At 38.8% G+C, this 23,690-nt stretch overlaps 1 protein-coding gene across 4 annotated transcripts in view; it reads left to right on the forward strand.

The window, feature by feature from the left end:
- SMS (spermine synthase) overlaps window positions 1-23,690 on the forward strand; it is a 220,255-nt gene that overhangs the window by 69,453 nt on the left and 127,112 nt on the right. For all 4 annotated transcript variants that reach the window (XM_089656059.1, XM_089656058.1, XM_089656061.1 and 1 more), the window contains exons 3-4: window positions 13,898-13,988; window positions 15,953-16,017. In XM_089656059.1, the coding sequence (XP_089512185.1) occupies window positions 13,898-13,988; window positions 15,953-16,017 (156 nt within the window). The remainder of the gene's footprint in view (window positions 1-13,897; window positions 13,989-15,952; window positions 16,018-23,690) is intronic.

Here is a 23,690-nt window from a genome sequence, read left to right on the forward strand (position 1 = left end):
GTTCCAGTAATCCATGTCCTTAGTCTGCTTGTCTTCAGCAAACTGTTTGCAGGCTTTCTTGTGTATCATCTTTAGAAGTGGCTTCCTTCTGGGACGACAGCCATGCAGACCAATTTGATGCAGTGTGGGTCGTATGGTCTGAGCACTGACAGGCTGATTCTCCCCCTTCAACCTCTGCAGCAATGCTGACCACACTCGTACATCTATTTTCCAGAGACAATCTCTGGATATGCCGCTGAGCATGTGCACTCAACTTCTTTGGTCGACCATGGCAAGACCTGTTCTGAGTGGAACCTGTCTTGTTAAACCACTGTATGGTCTTGGCCACCGTGCTGCAGCTCAGTTTCAGGGTCTTGGCAATCTTCTTATAGCCTAGGCCATCTTTATTTAGAGCAACAATTCTTTTTTCAGATCCTCAGAGAGTTCTTTGCCATGAGGTGCCATGTTGAACTTCCAGTGACCAGTATGAGAGCGTGAGAGCGATAACACCAAATTTAACACACCTGCTCCCCATTCACACCTGAGACCTTGTAACACAAACGAGTCACATGACATCGGGGAGGGAAAATAGCTAATTGGGCCCAGTTTGGACATTTTCACTTAGGGGTGTACTCACTTTTGTTGCTAGCGATTTAGACATTAATGGCTGTGTGTTGAGTTATTTTGAGGGGACAGCAAATTTACACTGTTATACAAGCTGTACACTCACTACTTTACTTTGTAGCAAAGTGTCATTTCTTTAGTGTTGTCACATGAAAAGATATAAAATAGTTACAAAAAAGTGAGCGGTGGACTGACTTCTATGAGATACCGTATGTTTTAAATATGTTGTTTTTTTGTTAACATGTCTGTTTGGCTACAATGTATATTTGTTTGTTTTGCGTGAACTTGCATTTCTATAAGCACAGTACGTACTTTACAAGTTTGCATGAATACATTTTTGCTGTCACAATACACTGCAACAGTATAATTTTTCAAAATGGCTCTACCTTTATTAAAAGTCAGTTCTTGAACTACAGACACCAGTTTTGTCACCAGTGTGCTGCAGGGCGGATGATGCATTTCCTCGGTCTCCTCTCCCCTACTGATCACTCAGACTGCACTTTGTGACTTTGTTGCAAGTCACAAGGTGAGAGGCTGTATTTTGGGGGTGGGAGAGTGGGATCTGTGACATTAGTAAACACTGCCAAGAATTGCTTAGGAACTAGACTTTACATAACTCCAGAATTTCTAGGAAGTAGATGCTGAGCCTGGATAATGCCTGAAAGCCTACGTTTAGTAAAAAAAAAAATCAACACAAGGATTAGTACTTAAAAGTCAATGTAAAGTCTTCTGATGTCCTACCTTAGTTGGTAATAATCCCACAGCACCAGAAAATTATGGTGTGTGTGTGTGTGTGTGTGTGTGTGTGTGTGTGTATATATATATATATATATGTATATATATATATATATTTTTTTTTAAATTATTATTTATTTATTTATATTTTTTTTTTTACGTAAATATGAGGCCAGTGTGCTCCCTTGTTGTTCAGAGCGGACGTAGCGGGAACTGCATCCCTGTGAATGCCCATTGTACTGTGATTGGACACTGGGTTACAGACAAAAGCTGCAGAGCCAATGAGAGTGTACTCTCATTGGCTCTGTACTACATGATTGCTGTGACCAATCACAGCATCGCAAAATGTAAAACAAAGTGTGTGAGAGGAAAGAAAGCTTTCTGACTACCAGCTTACAACTATGCAGTTCAGAAACAATGGAAACATTATTAAAATCCACGCAAATACTGTTATTCACCCCTACAGTATATGTCACCTCCATCCAGCATATGCATACCAGCATGTTTTTTTATTTTTTTAAATTTGAGGCAAAAAAATGAGATCAGATTAAGGGGTCTAAATTCCAAAAAGAGTGATTTTTGGGGTATTCATACTGTCTTGTCATTTTAATAGAACGCAAAATTTTTAATTTTTTTTCAGAATTGTTGGCCTTTATCCTTTTTATATAGTGAAAAAAACAAACAAAAATGGCCCTTAAAGTAGTTTGCCCAAAGCTCTTTTAAATACAACAAAATCAAGCTCTATCTGTTGAGATAGAGATATCTATCTATCTATCTATCTATCTATCTATCTATCTATCTATCTGTCTATGTCAAAGTATCAGCACTGAAAGATAGCCTGGTAATGAAGGGTGGTTTAAGAACAACAGCCCTTTTGGTTATAAAAAAAAAAACCCATATGTAATTGCTACTATACCAGCCATTTTCTTATTATATAAGAGGTATGTTTAACTCTTTACTACATGCACTCTCACCTACAGTACATATACAGTATATGGAAGCTCATAGCAGTATGGTCAGGGCAGCGTGTTGTACAGAATGTACTATTTCTGTGTTACTGTGCATGGTTTGAGTTTGCAGTCAATGAAGAGATTTTCGGATGAATTTTGTCACTGACAGAAGACATCTGGTGTCTTGGCAAATTTCAAACAATTGCAAGCTGTTATATGCTGAATGAGAAGAATTGGACGAACAGTAAGAGGCTTATTTACTAAAGGTCTGGGAATCTTCACACAATAAATTGTGTGAATATTTACTTCAGTTATCCAATGAGGTGCAGATTAAATAAGTAGGAGTTTACTTTTCACATGATTGGATAATTGAAATGAATATTCACACAATCAGCCTCTATGTATCACATTCTGTTTATGTGTGTATATAAATAATACATTTCTTCAGACCTTTAATAATGTGTTGTCTATTTTACAATTTTTTTATTTTAAGGTTTGAATGTTATTAGTGCATTTAAAGAGAAACCTTAAAAAAATACAGCTATTTCAGAAGAAGCTTGTCAGAAGTTAAAGTATAACTAAAGGCAAAACTTATTTTTTAGTTTTAGATCGAGTGGAGAAGGATTTGAATACCTGTCCGTCTTTATTGCTGTCTGTGCCCGTTAGAGAGATTCACCCTCTGTTCACCATTATCAAAAGTGAAAGTAAAAGAAAATCCAAAATGTTGTCCCTAGAACAGTAATAGAGTGGAAATCTGCTAATGACACTAGTTCTGATAACTCTGGTGACAACCAGGGATTTCCTCACTTTGGAGGTATTTTCTCTCACCTCCTGTTTTGGGCTAAGGGACAGGAAGTGAAGGGAAATCTCCCCAATGGGACACAGGCAGAGAAAAACAACCTAGCTGGGTTTATATTATTCCCTTACTCTAACCCCCCCCCCCCCAATAAAAAAAAAGTTTTAATTCTACTTTAATAATAAAGTGGTAATTCTACTTTAATAATAAAGATGAACTGGTAAACTGCCCAATACTTTACATTTTATGTGGTCAAACCAGACATTTAGTCAATAGTTCTATATTCTGCCAACACACTCAGTACTGATACTGCCCATATTGAGGTCAGCTTAGGCTCTTCCTATATTTCTTCTGGACATTTTGTAGTCTGTGTGTTGGAAAATGTAAAGGCAAATTTTTATGATGGCTAACTGGGTAATAAAGCAATCATTCAGTTTGCAACATTCAAAACACTGTTTCCATGCTATTTTAAATCTTCAAAGTTGCTGAGACAATAGAGCATTTATGTAAATGGTGAACCCTGTGATGTGATATGTTTGAGAGAGTAGGTGTTGCACATCACTTTGTTTATTTAGTGCTAAAAATATTACTCCAGCTAAATATCTCTTTATTTAAAGAGAGAATTAATGCATCTATTAAAACCACATGATATCATGCTCCAGGCAAATCATGCAATGCCAATGAATGTGTTTTTTTTTTTTTGTTTTTTTGTTTTTTTAGCTGTCTATATGCACTAAAAGTTATCTCCCACCCCTATATTTTAAAAGATTTTGCTGTTAACACTAGTGAATAATGTTATCGGCATTTTGCCGATGGGAAAAAAGGTTCCGATACATGCAAAGTCACATCTCATAGACTTTCATGCAAAGTCACGTCCCCATTGATTTTAATGCAAAAATGCCCCCTAATGACTTCAGTGAAAAACCACATCTCATAGACTTTCATGCAAAAATGCCCACTAGTGACTTCATTGCAAAAATGCATCTTGTAAACTTTCATTCAAAGGTGCATCCCTATTGACTTTAATGCAAAAACACACCCTAGTGACTTCATTGCAAAATCGCATCTCATAGACTTTCATGCAAAGTCGCGTCCCCATTGACTTTAATGCAAAAATGCCCCTAGTGACTGCAGTGCAATAATTTAAATTTAATTTTTTGTTTAAAAACTGTCCGCACCAGAATTTTCATTTTGGTACACCACCAGTTAACACATTTGCCATCAAATACTAAGACAGGTTAGGATCAGCAATGTAATATGTTTTGTGTGAGACCCTATTTATGCAGGTGTAAAGAGTGTTTGAGTGGTATTATTGAAGGTCTCTAGACACTATGCAAAGTCAGTGCCATGTTCTTTACATTAAAAAAGTGAACTGTCTAGTTAGTACATATTAAAATACATAGTGTATTTGTACTGATTTTGATCTCGTCTGCAACATTTGGCAGGAGTGTATTAGCATGTATTTACCCCCATAGTCACAATTATAACACAGATTGTAAACTCCAAGGAGCAGGGCCCTCGAACCCCTCGTGTATCGCATTGTATTATTATTGTACTGTCTCATATATTGTCTCCCATTGTAATGTACAGCGCTGAGCGAACTGTTGGCGCTTTATAAATACTGTATAATAATAATAACCACCGGAGCACAAAGCAACCACATTTATAGCACATGACTTTCTTTAAATTCTTTTCTTTCAGCTAAAATGGGCTTTTGGGGAACTTCAGATAATGCTTTTTAATGCATTTGAAACACATTTTAACACTATAGGTATTTAAGAAGCATATAAAATGTATTGCCCATTGATGCCCATGTGAACTTAGCCTAAAAGAGGTGATCCTAGCAGAGCACACTAAGATTACCTGATCATTTACATCTTTGCTTCAGGCTACATTCAACCAGTGATTTAAAATTGCAGGTTCAGCAGTTTCTGCAAGGGGATTGGAAATGACAGCCCACTGTTGACAGTTTGGTATCCAAAAATATGGTCAACTCTGTTAGTAAATTGGCTATAGGCACAAAGTCGAGATTGAGTGTGTATGGGCTGACAGGGTTATAACCATCCCTAACAGTTGCCAGTCTTCATTACTACACATTAAATGTTCACCAATTTTTTTTCTTGTTTAGTGTTATGTGCTTATTTGAGAGGTACCATATCGACATCGAACATATGCATGGTTACAGAAAGTAACAAGTGCAGTGAGTAATAATAATACCCAGTACTTGAGGATGTTACAACATGGTTGAGTGCAATACTCTGGTCTGTACATTGTACATAGGATCTATTACGCATAAGGGAAGTGGGTCTCTCAGGGAGTGGGGGAGTAAGGGAAGTGTCAAAGTCAAGGGGTATGAAATGTGTAATCCAAGGTTGCCAGATCATTAGGTATTTGTCTGTTCCTTCAGTTTTCTCATGGATCATCATCTGAGTAATTTTAGATCATAGTTTTCATAGCTGTTTTGTTTATGTAAGAACATGTAGCATTAGTTTAAATTAGGTTTTTTAGAGGTTAGTGGGGATCTTCGGTCGAGCAGTGCATATTTAGCTTGCAATGGTATTGTGGAACCTAGTAATTTGGTAAACATATGGAAGACTACAACCCAAAATATTTGGACCACCAAATATGAAAGAAAGTCCCTGTATGAGCACAGCTTTTGAAGCACACAGAGGAATATCTAGGCTCATGTTGGGATATTTTTTTTTTTTTTTTTTTTTTTACATGCCATAGACATCTGAATCATCTTATCTCAAGTGCCTTTTGTCAGCAGTTGTAGGTGTCAGGGAATAACTCTACTATCAGTATTAACTTAAGATAATACCCAAAATGGAGGTTATCTTTTAATGTGAATGTTTACTCTAAAAATACATTGCAACTGCTAATAACATTCACTGTTAGAATTTCTTTTGTGCCAACAACATTTTCAATTTTGCTCCTTGGATTTTATTTATAACTTTACAAAAACTAAAATTGTCAAATGAACTTCTACCTGTGTATGAATAGCTTTAGAAAGAAATTGGTCAGCAGTAGTGGTGCACCTAAATGAAAATGTGGGTACTGAAATCGAAAATCCAAAATGCGCTTGGTCGAAAACCGAAACCGAAATGTGCAGTTTTTAAAAATGAATATATATTTTGTGGAAGAAAAAATGCACTTTTGATTAAAAAAACAATATATACCCCAATATGTAAGAGGATGTTACGGCGAGTAAATAGATACCGAACATGTCACACTTTAAAATTGTGCACGCTCGTTGAATGGTTGAAACTGCGGTACTTAAAAATCTCCATGGGTGATGCTTTAAAAATGTCAACAGGTTAGCAGTGTAAAGTTACAGAGGAGGTCTAGTGCGAGAATTATTGCTCTTGCTCCGACGTTCATGGCGATACCTCACGTGTGGTTTGAACACCATTTGCATATGTGGGCATGGCCTATGTATGCGTTCACCACTATGTGTGAGCATGGGGGGAAGGGTGCACTTTAAACATTTTAAAAACAATTAATGTTTTTTTATTTTTATTATTTTGCACTATCCTTTTAAAAAAAATGTAACCACTTTTATTCTTATCACAAGAAATGCATGCATCCCTTGTGATAGAAATAATTAGTGACAGGTCCTCTTTATGGAGAGATATGGGATCAATAAGACCCCACATCTCTCCTCTGCAATGTAAAGCATTAGATTAAAAAAACAGCATTGATCTAGTGCTTTAAGAAAAAAAAAATTGGCTGGAGCCAGAAATGACATTGCTCTGGACCTCCAAGGGCATAGAGATGTGTGGTGGCCATCTTTCCTTTTTCTCATCTCTATGCCCAACGCTGCGATTGATGGTTTCTCATGTAAGACTGAACTACCGAGCGGTGGCCAATGGGCGACGTCGGGCGGGCAGTGGCACGGGGCGGGTGGCTTTGAGGAGCGGGGTTTTCATTTCGGCCGAAAGGGGTGTTTTTGGCTGAAACATTTTGGCCACCAGAATTTCGGTGCATCCCTAGTCAGCAGGTGTAATTATTTGCCATTCTGTTTTCCAACATCAGTAGAAATCGTGTTCTTTCAAATAGGCTTAATTACACATTGTCATAAAAAACTAAACTAGATTAACCGCTTGCCGCCCTGCCACTGTGTATATACGCGTGCAGGGCGGCAGTGGAGCGCAAAAGCACGTTTTAAAACGTGCTCCGCGCTCCCGACACATTCGCGGGTAGAGGGCGCGCGCGCTTCCGCCGACCCGCGGGTGATATGATTCGATCCAGGAGGGATCAATCATTAGATTTCAGCCAGTGATTTCTGGCTGAAATCACATGATCGGTCCCTGTCCTATCCTGTCCTGTGTTGATATTTACACAGGGCAGGATATGATGTCATTCTTCTCTGCCTGGACACATTCCGTTCCAGACAGAGAAGAAGACATCCAAACAGTGAGTAAAACACTACACACTGACCGTTAGAACACTCTAGGACACATTTAACCCCCTGATCGCCCCCCAGTTAACCCCTTCACTGCCCTGTCACCAGTGTCACTGATCAGTGAAGCGATTTTTACTGATCAGTGTCGCTGGCGACTTCCGATAGAGTTAGCGCCCCTCCCAGATAGTGCCAGTTTGCCCGCTAATACACCAGTAGTCCCGTCTAACCCCTTGATCGCCCCCCCCCAGTTAACCCCTTCACTACCCTGTCACCAGTGTCACTGATCAGTGAACCAATTTTTACTGATCACTGTATCAGTGTCGCTAGCGACTTCTGATAGTGTTAGCGCCCCTCCCAGATAGCGCCAGTTTGCCCGCCAGTACACCAGTAATCCCGTTTAACCCCTTGATCGCCCCCCCCCCCCCCCAGTTAACCCCCTTCACTGCCCTGTCACCAGTGTCACTGATCAGTGAACCAATTTTTACTGATCACTGTATCAGTGTCGCTTGCGACTTCCGATAGAGTTAGCGCCCCTCCCAGATAGCGCCAGTTTGCCCGCTAATACACCAGTAGTCCCGTCTAACCCCTTGATCGCCCCCCCCCCCCCCCAGTTAACCCCCTTCAGTGCCCTGTCACCAGTGTCACTGATCAGTGAACCAATTTTTACTGATCACTGTATCAGTGTCACTGGCGACTTCCGATAGTGTTAGCGCCCCTCCCAGATAGCGCCAGATTGCCCGCCAGTACACCAGTAATCCCATTTAACCCCTTAATCTCCCCCCTAGTTAACCCCTTCACTGCCCTGTCACCAGTGTCAGTGATCAGTGAAGCGATTTTTACTGATCACTGTATCAGTGTCGCTGGCGACTTCCGATAGTGTTAGCGCCCCTTCCAGATAGCGCCAGATTGCCCGCTAATACACCAATAATCCCGTCTAACCCCTTGATCGCCACCCCCCATCCTGAGTTGACCCCTTCACTGCCCTGTCACCAGTGTCATTGATCAGTGAACAGATTTTTACTGATCACTGTATCGGTGTCGCTGGCGACTTCCGATAGTGTTAGCGCCCCTCCCAGATAGCGCCAGTTTGCCCGCTAGTGCACCAGAAATCCCATTTAACCCCTTGATCGCCCCCCTCCCCCCCAGTTAACCCCTTCACTGCCCTGTCACCAGTGTCATTGATTACAGTGAACAGATTTTTACTGATCACTGTATTAGTGTCACTGGTGACTTCCGATAGTGTTAGCGCCCCTCCTAGATAGCGCCAGTTTGCCCGCTAATGCACGGGATTTGTTTTACCAAAAACATGTAGCAGAATACATTTTGGCTTAAATTTATGACTAACTTTGAGTTTACAATATATTTTTTATAGCTGAAAGTAGAAAATATTGTTTTTTTTTCAAAATTTTCGTATTTTTTTGATTATAGCGCAAAAAATAAAAAGCGCACAGGTGATCAAATACCACCAAAAGAAAGCTCTATTTGTGTGAAAAAAAGGATGTAAATTTCGTTTGGGTACAGCATTGCATGACCGCGCAATTATCATTTGAGTTAGTGCAGCGCTGTATAGCAAAAAAAGGCATAAATTACAGTATCTCTACCATAGTTTGTAAACGCTATAACGTTCACACAAAGCAATCAATATACACTTATTGGGATTTTTTTTACCAAAAACATGTAGCAGAACACATTTTGGCTTAAATTTATGACTAACTTTGAGTTTACGATATATTTTTTATAGCTGAAAGTAGAAAATATTGTTTTTTTTCAAAAGTTTTGTGTTTTTTTTTGTTTATAGCGCAAAAAATAAAAAGCGCACAGGTGATAAAATACCACCCAAAGAAAGCTCTATTTGTGTGAAAAAAAGGACATAAATTTTGTTTGGGTACAGCATTGCATGACCACGCAATTATCATTTGAATTAGTGCAGCGCCAAACAGCAAAAAAAGGCCTGGTCATTAAGGGGGGTAAATCCTCCGGGGCTCAAGTGGTTAAGATCTGCAAAACAAGAATATGTTTTGTGTAAAAGAGGTGATCCTTGCAGAAGTGTGTTGCTAAGATGCCAAAGGTTGTGTGTCTACAGATTCCAGTGATGGAAATGTCATTGCCCTCTATCCCTAGTATAGACCTTGGCACTTGAGTTAACCAAGTATCCATGTGTATGCTTCAGGCTACATCCACAGATTATTGGAATCATGCCTAAACTCCTGTCACTTCTCTGATGTCTGTAAGCCTCATAATATTCCAAGCATGGACAGATTAATGGACCCGTTTGGAGCCAGTCAGGCAGAGGTAACCTCCTAAGCCTTTGTTCGCACAGGTGTTCAGAAGGGTTACTCGGAACATGATTGTAATGCCTGTTCAGTGCCCCTCCCCAACTTTCATATGGCTTCATACTCATCAGTGTTTAATTAAAAGTTTCCTTAGGGCTCTCCAAATTTTTCTTGCAATGTTTACCATATTTTTGTATTCTCATTTTTTCTAAACACTTTCGTCCTTCTAGTGCCTTATTCAAGTGAATAATGTCTAAAGGAAACAGGGAGAAGACCCTTAAACTTGGTCCTGGCTATTCATATTCAAAATGTATGTTTTATCATTGGTCAGTTTTGTATATAATAAGTAGCTCTTTCAGGCTGGCATGATTTAAAGTGTTACTAAACCCAGGACGCTGCATTCACTATATCTGGTCTCCCACAGTACACAGAACATGGAAATACAATTATTTTAGTAAATCTAAACTGCTAGTATATTAGTGGTGCACCGAAACTGAAAATTCATGATGCACTTGGCCGAACACTGAAACTGACAGTTTTTTTTTTTTTTTTTTAAATATGTAATTGTATTTTATTTGACGTTTTAATTAATATGAATTTAAATGAATTAATTTAAAAAATACAATCCAGTAACATAAAATAATTTTATTGAAAGTAACACGCAAAAATTAGAAAATAATAAATATATATATATATTTATATATATATATTTAAATACGTAAATATGCCGCATGAGAAAGAAAAACACACTATTGGCGCCTTTTTTTTTTTTCTATCGTCAAAACACAGATAACCCTATTTTTGGCCGATAATTTTTGCGGGATGATTATATCTGTGCAACACTACAGTTTATAGATGTCTTTTGATTTCTATTAGTGTCTGGCTGGGCACTGGTTAAAGCTTAGGAGTTTTCATTCTCCTCTGACTGTCCTATGATGCTGCATGACCCCTGACCCTCTGGACAGTTCTGATTGACCCTTCCCAAAAAAAAAAACACTCTAGCAAAACACCCCAAATTGAGCATGTGCAGAGTGCCTCTTAGGCCTCTGTACTATCAGCAGATGGAGTGGGGACTGTGGAAAAGGAGGGTCAGCGAAGACAGGATCAAACAGCTTTTTTTACACAATGAGGAGGATTAACCCCTTAGTTTCCACATGTAGTATAACAAGCATGCTTTACTGCAAATACAGACTGATTTTACTGTTGTGAGTTAAGTAACACTTTAATATTTATATGCTTGATGGAAATTTTCTGCTCTGATTGCTTGACTAGGCAGATGTACCGCCATCCCAAAATTTCAGTTCCCTTCTGTGTTTATAGCTGGAAAAATCATACTCTTTTATTTTAAGTCATACAAAAACATTTTGTTTGATGTACTATTATGGATTGGAAGAATATATTTTTTATTATAAGAAATAAAATGATATTTTTTATAGTTTATTTTATATCTAGCCCTTTTCTGTGTTCTAATACTGGAGTTTTGGGCTAGGTTCACACTGATGTGACCCAATTTTGATCCAGTTTAGTGCAGTCATGTAGTGCAGCTTGGATGTGGTTTGCATGTTCTATGAGGCCAAAATCATAATGGAATCACCCCAAGGTGCTACAGTAACCTTTTCCAAAATTGTAACGTGTTGAGTTGTATTGATTTGTGCAGGCACCATTGAATATAATATGATTTCCATTGTCATGTGATTCTGTGTGAGTCAAGTTGCATCTGAAATTGCACTAGAGTAGCCTAAGTACTATGAACAATCTGTGAACAATTGAAACAACATCCTTACCTGCTAAGAAGAGCATTTAAAAGGCAGACACATATTTCAACCTGCACCTTGTGTTTTCACCTTCATGAGATGCTTTGATCATGCAGCTTCGTGGTGTCTTTTCTTGGTCTGTACACACAGCCTATAGGCTAGTGCACATGCAGGTGATGGGGAAACAGTAACTTTATAAGACACATACACATGTAGGCAGAGGATTCACAGATACACAGCTCACTCATGCAGCAGGGAAACAATGGATTTGATTTACTAAAGGCAAATAGGCTGTGCACTCCAGGTTCTGAGGGGAACATGTAAAGAAAATGAAAAAAAAAACAGCATTTTTACTTGCAAATGATTGGATAAAAGAAATCAGCATAGGTTTACTTCATTTAAGAGCTTCCCCTTGGATATAAAGTAATTGCACTTGCAGTGCACAGTATAATTTTCTTTATACGTGGACATCGAGGAATTGATCAGCCATGACACTACAAAGTTGCAGCCATAACATGTAAGCATATCTTTACAAGGTAAAGAAAACAAACAACACAGAAAATACAGCTACACTTAGGCAGGATATAGACAGAGCGAATTTCTTGATTCCATCATCAACACAGGTGTTGATGGAGGAATCCCTCCTGCCGACCCAGTGTGTTCTTCTGGCAGAGGAAGTCATCCCCGCTGGGAGAAGTAAGTGATTATTTCTAGCAGCCGCTTGCAATCATTGGATGTAAATTTCAGCAGGCTGGTTGTTCATCCTGCCCATTTGTATGAACATGGTCTAAATGTTGGCATTTATTGAAGGAAAGATTGGTATCCAAAGGTTTAAGGGGAAAGAAAAAGTGCTGCCTGTGTCTTTCTGGATTCTTTTAGCAAAATGTTTCTTCTTCAAGGTTGTTTCTTATATTCTCCAGACCATTAACACACAGAACTCCTTTATAATTTTTTTAAACTTGAGCTGTGGGTGTGTGTGTGGTTGGGTGGGTGAGAAGACTTTGTTCTTGTGAGCAACTAATGGGATAAGAGCTGCACTTCGTGTAAAGAAGCCAAAAAAGTCCAAAGTTTTTGTTTGTTTTTTTGGTTGTGTTAGCAGCACTCACTGGTGTAAAAGTACTGTACCACCAAAAAATCAAAATAAACTGTGTTGCGCTGAAAACTTTGTGTAAATATGGTGATTGTCCCTTTTAAGACAATTTTTTTCTTGCATCAATATATTATATGAAAAAAGTGACTTAAACATTCAATTGATCAGTGGTGGTTTTTTACTATTTTGAGACAGTTTTTCTTTGATAAAAATATAATGAGATATCTAATACCATTTGCCACCATTTTGTCCTAAAAAAACAAGGTATAATTTACCTGGGTACACAAAGAAGCTGCAGTCATATATACGGTTTTATGAACAAATGTCAAAGTTGGGTCTGGGGCATTTAAGGTTTGTTTTACCCTCAATCAGGAAGAGGTTAAATAAACTGATTTTAGTAATACTACACTATGGAATCCTCTGTCTTGCCTTTCCTGTGGATGTATGTGGTGCTGTTATGATTGGAGCATTTGCTGGGGTTCATTCCTGGAGCATCTGTGGAAACAGCTTGGTCCGTTTTATGCCCGGTTAGTGCATTGAGGAAAATAGATTGTATGTTCACCTCCATCACTCTGAGGTCTGAATTTTTTTGCAATAGGCTCATCTATATGAGGGGCTGGATCACTGCACATTGGAAGAAGTGGCATGGAAATGGTTTGGATGGGACTCTTCAACATTATATTTTTTACACTGATTGATTGAAGTTACATTTTTTTCGACGGCTCTTCTTGCCTCCAATCTGTACTTCTTGAGCTGCTAGGTGGCCTTTGCTGCACAAATGACAGGTTCTGTTCACCAATACTGATGAACAAAGATGACATTCAAGCACATTAAGGGGTGAGCTCAGGCACAGACGGTAGCGATGTATTCATGTGCATGCCAGTGTCTGCTGTGGGCTCCCTGCATTGTGTCTGTATGGCAGCTCCTTTCAACAGCAGAGATAAGTGGACCCTGTCACTTCTACTATAGAATTCATTTAGCTGCCTGGGAAGTGCAGAAAGGAGGAACTGCATTTTCCAGATTCAGATCATTGTTTTAATAAGCTCTTTTCTAGCTCCAGTGTCAAAACTTTTTTTGGTCACAGTACATATGAAGGATAAGATCACATTGCAGTTATGGTAGACTCTACCATAGAGGAAAATAAACAGTGTCGCAAAGTGTAAATCTACCCTAACTTCTGGCATTAGAATGTTTTTCCGTAATAAAAAATCACATCCAGGCTAAATCTACAAGGTTGTTACTACCAAGCTAACAGATCAGACATTTACACGTTATTTATTTTTTTTTCCAGCTTTGCTACTTTAAGAATTTATCCTCATGGCTTAGTACTGTTCGATCTTCAGAGTCGTGATGAGCTGAAGGAGAATGAATCTGTTCAGCACGTATGTATATAATGTCCTCAGATATTAGATGTGCCCAACATGTTTGTGATCTGATCACTTCCCCCAAAGATGATCATTTGTGCCAAAATCCACTTCATCCAAGGGAAGATTATACAGTCATCATTAGCTTATAAAGATATACTGTAGAAATTATATATTGTGGTTTCAGTTAAAAAAAAAAAGAAAAGTTGATGGGCAGTGAGAAGAATTCCCCTCATACAATAGCTAAAAAGATCACTGGTGTTAGTGGGGACATATCTGTGAGTCATACATTGCTCCTTGCTCAAGAAATCCCTAGCAACCTCTGGAGGAGCCCTGGATGAGAATGACTGCTGTTGGTTCTTGTACTTCATGCACTCAATATACGTATTTAGTTTGTATCCCATACGTCCATAGCACTTTTCCATGGTGCTACCTGGATAGTCGGTCTCCATGTACAGTATCTCTGCAAAGGCCCCCTTCCCCCCCTAAACTCCCTAATACTCCTCTTGCCTGCATTCCATCATCCATTTTGCCTTTGTCACAGCTGGTGATACTAACTGGTGCTTTTGAGTAAGAGGTAGCATGTAACCTACTCCCATGTGACAGCGCTTTGGTCTAGCAGCCAATCTCTAGGCCTGATCACCATCACATGACCGGGGGATTGTTGTCACTGCTTCTCCAAGTTTACTGGGACCATTGATTTCAGCATTGGTTATGACAGAGGAAGGAATAGCATGGGAGAGTAAAGGGATCTTGGTCCTTTTGTAGATACACTATTCTGTCATGGGAAAGATGACTGGTAACCTTAAAACAACTGCAGGGCTTCTATTGTAAAATTCGAGTGCTACTTTGTCCCTGCCCTGGCCAAAGGTTTACTTTAGTCCACCTAATTTTGAGTTCTTATCTCTCTGTAGATGATCAGGAGTGCTAGGGAGGCCCTTCTCTGTTCTGACCACCTAGACCCTTATGTGGCTTCCCTGTGCCCTCCTGATGAGTTTATTTTGTGGTTTTATAAACCATGCAGTTACTTGGATTATTATGAAGGCTTTATGTATCAGAGATTTTTTCACTTGTCATTTGGACAATATAATAAAATATAAGCTTTTAAAGAGAAAGCACAGTGGGTTTCTAGTGAGGGTATATTTTAATGTGACTGAAAGTTTTTACATGCTTGCTGTTCTATATTTTTGTTGAAATATGTAAAGATTTGTGTAAGGTTTTAAAAGCCTCATCCAGCCTTTCTGCTTAAAGAGAATCTTCACTCTAAAACTAATCTGCTCTTTCTCTACCTCCTCCACCCTCCCCTCCCTCTCTTTAAATTGGATATTCTTTTTGAACCTTTATTGTGCTGCAAAGTCTAGGCAAGAATTGCGCCTGGACCGACCCCCCGCCTCCCTCCCAGATTCTCAATAGCCTTTTGGCACATCTGTGCGTGCTCGGGTTTCCCTTGTACATTTGCACACGTTTAGAGTTTCCCTATGCATGTGCAAAGATAGCACAGAATTGACCCATCTTTGCACATGCTCAGGAAACACACTGCACGTGCACAGATATACCAAAGCAAAGGCCCATTGTCTGGACAGAGCTGTTCGAAATATCTGAACACGTGTCATAACGATGGTACGGGGCTGAAGTTCCTCTTTAAGATCAGATATTGGCCACATAGAGAGCTCATCACTTTCAGGTTGTTGGCCTATATAGATCTACAGTGTCTGCATGTTATGCGTAAATATTTTTTTTAGATTTAATTAGCAACTATTTTTTTTTTAAAACACTCAATCTTATTTACATCAATCTGATCCCTTCTATACATGGATCTGGAAATAATGAAGTACATTCTGCTTAAAATGCACATAGGTAAAATCCTAAGCAATGTATAAAACTGAAAATATATGTTTTATCTTTCTCCTAATATATCAATTTATGTAATTTTTTTTTTTAAATATATATTTTCTGTAACCGTGTGATCTGTTTCCTCTCAGCTATTAAAAAAGGTAGAAGAAAAAATGAAAGAAATATTGCACAACAGTATCACCCAAGTTAAACGGTAAGTGTTTTTTTTTTTCATGTTGCTGCCTTTTGCATAGTGCATTGCTAGGTTCAGGTGTTCACAGCCATCTTCATAATGTTTTTAAAGGAATAGAACAGTCTAGAGCATAGACACTCAGACATTTCACTAGAAATTCTGAAACACCCTCTGCACACTGCTATATACCCTTTCAAGCAGACTATGCAATAAATAGGGATATTTAGTTCACACATATTGCAATACATGCTTAAGCTGGCCAACTGCGTCAAAGTAATCCCTCTATGGCCAGTCCTACTCTGCTCTGCCTACGCAAATGCTACTGTGGACACAATGCTAACATAGGGGAAAAGACACAATGGGGAGAGCTACAAGGTTCAGGTCTGGCTACTGACCCAACAATACAACAAACGAGATCCCTGTGCTCAAATCCCAACAGCTAGTGCATGCATTTATCCATCAGGTGCTAAAGGGGTGTAACCACATATTAACACTAGAAATTCTGAGGACCCTCTACACACTGGTATATACCCTTCCAAGCAGACTATGCAATAAATAGGGATATTTAGTTCACACATATTGCAATACATGCTTAAGCTGGCCAACTGCGTCAAAGTAATCCCTCTATGGCCAGTCCTACTCTGCTCTGCCTACGCAAAGGGTACTGTGGACACAATGCTAGCATAGGGGAAAAGACACAATGGGGAGAGCTACAAGGTTCAGAAATTTCACACACATTTTCCACACATTTTTCCACACATTTCTTATATTTCTTCACACAAATTTGATGCCCGAGACACCGCTACAGGTGGTCATGTGACCAAGTAAACAAGCTTAATTTATAGTTTAAAACTGATGCATTCTATAGGAATTGTGTTAAAGTATTGCAGAGCACTTTTTCTTATATTACACAATATGGCCAGAAGTTTGTAGACACCTGACCACCACCTATTTCTAAACCATGGCCATCAACATGGAGTTGTCCCTGCCCTTTCCAGCTATAACAGCCTCCACACTTCTTAGAAGGCTTTCTGCAAGATTTTGGAGTGCATCTGGGGGGGGAATTGTGCCCTTCCAGCCAAAAGAGCTATTGTGAGGTCAGATACTAATGGTGGATGAAAGGCTATTCATCTTAAAGATGTTGGTAGGGTTAAGGCCAGGGCTTTGTGCAGACCACTCAGATTTCTCCACACCAACCATGTGAAACCATGTCTTTATGGAGCTTGGTTTGTCCACGAGGCACAGTCATGTTGGAACAATAAAAGTATCAAAAAAATCAAAGCTAATGTTACTCACCCGTTAACTTGTGACGAAAATACTCCTAAGTATAAACAAGATAGTTTCAAAACTGATCTATAGTTCTGTCAACAACAAATTAAATAATAGCAACATTAACCGCTTCCTTCCCGCCCTATAGCAGATATACCGCTACAGGGTGACACCGATGAGCAAAATCACGTATGTGTATATACAGTTGTGTTCAAAATAATAGCAGTGTGTTGAAAAAAGTGAATAAAGCTCAAAATCCTTCTAATAGCTTTTATGTCCATACACAGAAATGCATTGGGAACACTACACATTCTATTCCAAATCAAAACATGAAGAAAAATAGATCAAATTTGTGTTGTTCCTCTAAAAAAAAAATTGAAGAAAAGTGTATATTAGACTGTTCAAAAAAATAGCAGTGTTTGTATTCTTCTTTACAAACTCAAACATTCACTATATAAACTGAAAAATGTTTGAAGATTTTGCTTTCCTTTGAATCACTTAATGAATATTTAGTTGTATCAGCACTGTTTCTGAGAACTGCTGTACATCTGTGTTGCATGGAGTCAACCAACTTCTGGCACCTGTGAACAGGTATTCCAGCCCAGGATGATTGGACTACATTCCACAGTTCTTCTCTATTTCTTGGTTTTGCCTCAGAAACTGCATTTTTGATGTCACCCCACAAGTTTTCTATTGGATTAAGATCCGGGGATTAGGCTGGCCACTCCATAACGTCAATCTTGTTGGTCTGGAACCAAGATGTTGCACGTTTACTGGTGTGTTTGGGGTCGTTGTCTTGTTGGAACACCCATTTCAAGGGCATTTCCTCTTCAGCATAAGGCAGCATGACTGAAAGATAAACCAGGAATCTCTCCACAGACTGGGGGTCTCTGAGGGGATAAAGAAAATCATCCTTTCAATGACCTCTTCAAGTATTCCGATGTATTCAAACTGATCCATGATCCCTGGTATGCGATAAATAGGCCCAACACCGTAGTATGAGAAACATCCCCATATCATGATGCTTGCGCAACCATGCTTCACTGTCTTCACAGTGTACTGTGGCTTGAATTCAGTGTTTGGGGGTCGTCTGACAAACTGTCTCCGGCCACTAGACCCAAAAAGAACAAACTTACTTTCATCAGTCCACAAAATGTTGCACCATTTCTCTTTAGGCCAGTCAATGTGCTCTTTGGCAAATTGTAACCTCTTCAGCACGTCTTTTTTTCAACGGTGGGACTTTGCGGGGGCTTCTTGCAGATAGCTTGGCTTCACATAGGCGTCTTCTAATTGTAACCGTACTCACAGGTAACTTTAGACCTTCTTTGATCTTCCTGGAGCTGATTGTTGGCTGAGTCCTTGCCATTTTGGCTATTCTTCTATCCATTCGAATGGTAGTTTTTTGCTTTCTTCCACCTTTCAAGTTTTGTTTGCCATTTTAAAGCATTTGCGATCATTTTAGCTGAGCAGCCTATCATTTTCTGCACTTCTTTATATGTTTTTCCTTCTCCAATCAACGCTTTAATCAAGGTACGCTGTTCTTCTGAACAATGTCTGGAACGACCCATTTTCCTCAGAATTTCAGAGAGAAATGCACTGTAACCAGCATGTACAACATTTGCTGCCTTCCTTCCTTAAATAAGGGCAATAATTGACACCTGTTTTTCAAAAAATGAATGACCTCACTAATAGAACTCCACACTGCTATTATTTTGAACATGCCCCTTTCAATTAGTGATTCAATGACACAGAATTAGCAGCATGCATGTCATGACTGTTGGGTCTGTTGGATTTCTATTAGTCTACTACACCTGCTAGTAAATTATTTGCCATGTAGAAATATCATTTCTACCAAAAACAGTGATTGATCAGGTTAGTGATGTCTGACTGCTATTATTTTGAACACAACTGTATATAATTTAAATATATATATATATATGTGTGTGATTTTGCATTTCCGAGTAGGGGGCATGCACGTGCGCCCTACCCGTGCCACCATTCACAGCCGCAGCTGTCAATCACCGGGTCCCAGCCGGAGATTACTTGCCGGAGCCCAGTAGTTGCCGAGCATATCTGACGGGGAGGAGAACTGTTTGTAAATAAAACAGTTCTCCTCCCTGTCAGCTCGTGCACACGGCTTTGGATGGCTGTGCAAAGCAGTGTGATTGCAGTGAAGCACACAGATACAGCTTATAGTGAAACAGCAAAAAGTTAAGCCTTTGATCACCCCTCATGTTAACCCCTTCCTACCCAGTGTCATTAGTACTGTGTCAGTGCTTTTTTTTTTTTTTTTTTTTAATCACTGTTCACTGTATTGGTGTTACTGGGGATGTCCGTGACACCAAGTCCGCCTGCCCCCCCCAGTGTCAGAATGCCCACCGCAGTCCCGCTATAAGTCGCTGATCGCCGCCATTACTAATAAAAAAAATAAATAAAATTCCAGTATTTATGCCATCTTTTGTAAATGCTATAACTTTCACATTGTTGGTTCAAACACGTTAATGCTGGAATTATTATAATTTTTTTTTAGTGCATTTGATTCATGTATCATTGTCAAGGTATTGACATAATTATAGGTCAATTTTGGTACTATTTTATAGTTAGGAGTTATTTTTGTCACAAATTAATTGGTGGGCAACATTAGCTCTGTGTTTTTTTTTTTTTTTTTTTTTGTTTTTTTTTTAAATACCTTTAGCCTGGATTCACACTATGTGGTGTGGGACACCGCATGTAATTCGCACAGGAATGGCACTACAATCCTGTGCGAATTACATGCAAATGTCCGTACAATGCGATTTGAGCCATAGATTTTGTATGGTTCAAATCACATCGCATCTGCACCAAAAAAGTGCAGAACACTTTTTTTAAATCTGCACCTGAATTGCATCACATGGGTGTTCTCATCCATGCAGTACAAATTCTGGCAATCACATCGCGTTTTGCGATCTGTTTCGGGGTGTCATTCATTTATCATTGACACCCGCAACAGGTCACATGAACGCGATTAGATTGCAATGCGGTGCGGGAAACACACAGGATTTGCAGCTTTTCCCGCAACTCATTGGTGTGAACCAGGACTTAATTTTGTTCTTGTGTGCACTAAGTGGGGAGCACATTTAAGCAGCTGCTGGGGTGGTTATACAATATCTCACCCATAGCGCAGGTAATAACTTTGTATACTTTGGAACAGTAAATGGCCTTCCCTAAACTGTTGTCACAAGCACGCAATTGTCTAAAATGTCTGTGTATGCCGTTACAGTACACTACACTACAAACACATAAATACATTCGTTTGGAGGGATGTTCACATACATTTGGCCATATAGTAGGTGCAATGGTTAAATGTCCACTCTCTTTTGACCATGTAGTGTACAATTGTATTTTTCTACTGAATGTGGTGAATGTTATAGGCTAGCACCCTCTAGTGGTGGAAAGCTAATATTCATTCTAAACAGAACATTTGTATTACCTTACAGTTACGGAGAACTTTTATAAACATCAGTTTTTGTTTTTACTGAAATCATTTGTTTTTATACCCAAATTCCATGATCATTTTATTGCTAGATATAATTTTTTTGTAGTGGTGGCTAATCTGGATTTTCTTTTTAGAAGCATTGTACAGTTGCATTCTTATATGATGTACTATGGAAACTTATGTATAACATTTTTTGTTAAAGGACAAGTTCACCTTTTAAATAATAAAAGAAAAAAATGTGGGCGTTACCTAGGCAGTATGCATGCAAATGCAGTCAGCTTAAGAATGCCCACTCCTCCATGCTAACGACCGCCCAGGAAAGCATTTTGATATTTTCATAACACTTCCCAATAGCCAGCTCACTGCTTGCAATTAGGGCTGAGAACTCTTGAAAGGGAGTACTGAGGCAGGGCACTGTTTTGTTTTCAGGAAGCTACGTACAGCATTCTGCCAGTCCCTCTCATCAGCTAATGCGTAAGAAAAGAACAGAGACCCAGTGATTACATCAGTGTCCCAAAATGTATGTAATGAAAATAGAAGTGTTTTTATAACAAAAAATTGTCTGGCTCATGTGCACTTTTAAATTTGGTTGCTTTGACAATATAGACTGTTCTCAGGAGAGACCAAATAAAACCCACTGATTGTGTATATGAACAGTATAGATAGTTAACAGTGCATGCATTTAAATAGGCATTTTAAGAATGTGTTTTTTGTTAATTTGTTTTTCAAATGAGGGTGTGATACTCAGACATTTCACACACATTTTCCACACATTTTTCCATAGTGCAGATTCATTAAAATTGCACTAAATGTATGACACTTACCATTCATTTCAGTGTGCTTGATTAGCACACATTAATGCAGAAAATTCCATGTCGTACAGTATTTTCTTTCACGCGCTAAGCTGCATATAAATGTGAACTTACCACAGAGTAATACATAGGATTGCACTTTGCTTCATAATTATGTCCTAATGTATGTTGATGTACCTTTATCCATCCACACCAATTTGATTGATTGCCCTTAGATTTGATCTATTTAATCAGCACCGTTTACTAGTAATGATGTAGTGCAAGAGCCTACCTGATTTGATATAAACTGAAAGAATGAAATAAATTCCCGCGATATCTGATCCAATGGATGTTTCAAAAGACTGTCTGAATAAAGGTACTAGGGAGCTAACAATAAATAAAAACATCTAACTGCTTCATGTAACAGTATCAGATGTGTTGAAAGGTGACGTTACCTTGAAGGATACACGCAAATAGGTTTCATTTCCACTTGTGATACCTTTTAGAAGACCGCGATACTGAAAAAGCATTACTTACATCAGCCCAGCAAGCCTTTGGACAGGTTTGCAATATTTACATTTTTTGCACCTATCATAATAAAATCCCGAGGTTTCAAGAAAATAGACCTTTAGATTTATAGGGGTAAGTATACCCAAAAATCCCATCAAATGGAAGAGGCACCAAGATAAGTAATAAAAATCATTTCAAAGAGGAAAATGCTTAGAGTGGAATTTGCAAGCGTGAGCTAAGGGCCGATGGATTCCAGGAAATAAATGATACATGAATCAAATGCACTAACTTAAGATGGCTGTGGTTAGAAATGCTAGGGAGTGTTTTTCAAAGTGATTTCTCAACAAAATAAAACATGGAGACCTGGGTGGGTGGGCGAGTTTGCTTTGAAAATTAAAAATGAATTAAATTGTGTTTTTTGGTTTGTGGTGATCAGATTCAGTTAAAGCAGAACTGCACTGTATCTGAGCACCACACACAAAAAACGCTCTTTTATTTATTTGAAATACTTGAAGAAAACTCCCTAATCCATCTACAGTATGTCTCCATGCTTTATTTTGCTGAAAAAGCCTCCTAGCATTTCTGGTCTTGACTAAGGGCAGATGACTTGTGTATCATTTTCTTCCTGGAATCAATCTGCCCTTAGCTCAGGCAGGCAGGTGGGTGAGCTTAGCTGAGAAAACCACTCCTGAAGATTTCTGAGATGTATGACATAATTTGCCTAGGCCTAATGGATAATGTGCAAATTATAAAGTGAATTGGTGCGATGCTACCCCAAACCTACACCACTCCTACACTAGCTTATATCAAAAGACCATCATATATATATATATATATATATATATATATAGACAAATGATGTACCATACCAATATACAATAACTTGGTGAATAGAATAGAATGCACAGAAAACCAGTATGAATCATCCAAACATGATCTAATGGCTCGTAACTCCGAAAATGTATGTGACTAATGTATACCACCAGTGCAATTCAGTGAATACAATAAATGGATCCCCCAGTGGATCAGTTCGCTTTATGATTTGTGAGTGACTGTTTATTGTATTCACTGAATTGCACTGGTGGCATACATTAGTCACATACATTTTTGGCGTTAAGAGCCATTAGATCATGTTTGGATGATTCATACTGGTTTTCTGTGCATTCTATTCTATTCACCAAGTTATTGTATATTGGTATGGTACATCATTTATTTGTCTATTTATATATGTATCTGATGGTCTTTTGAGATAAGCTAGTGTAGGATTGGGGTAGCGCTGCACCAATTCACTTTATAATTTGCACATTATCCATTTGGTATATGGTTGGGTGATAGCAGCCCCCCCTCTGACTTGCCATTAGTCCATTGTGAGTGGGCACAGGAGACCCCTATTGATTTATTTGCCTAGGCCTGAAACCAAGAGGTAATTGAAGAATTGTAAAAAAAAAAAAAAAAGTTGACAACATGTAAATACACTATACTTTAACAACTATTTACTGATGTTAGTAGCATAAGGATTACAAAATAGACAATGTTGATTGAGAGAGTGAAGGTCTGCTTTAAGTTCAACTACTAGAATTGGATTTGAGCCACACCAGTGCATTGAGTGTGACTTCCCTAAAAAAACAAAACTTGCGTAGAGGCAGAGG

This window comes from Staurois parvus, unplaced genomic scaffold (genome assembly GCF_062004578.1).
Source record: "Staurois parvus isolate SC_StPar_1 unplaced genomic scaffold, SC_StPar_1.0 ptg000884l, whole genome shotgun sequence".
Classification (NCBI taxonomy): Eukaryota; Metazoa; Chordata; class Amphibia; order Anura; family Ranidae; genus Staurois; species Staurois parvus.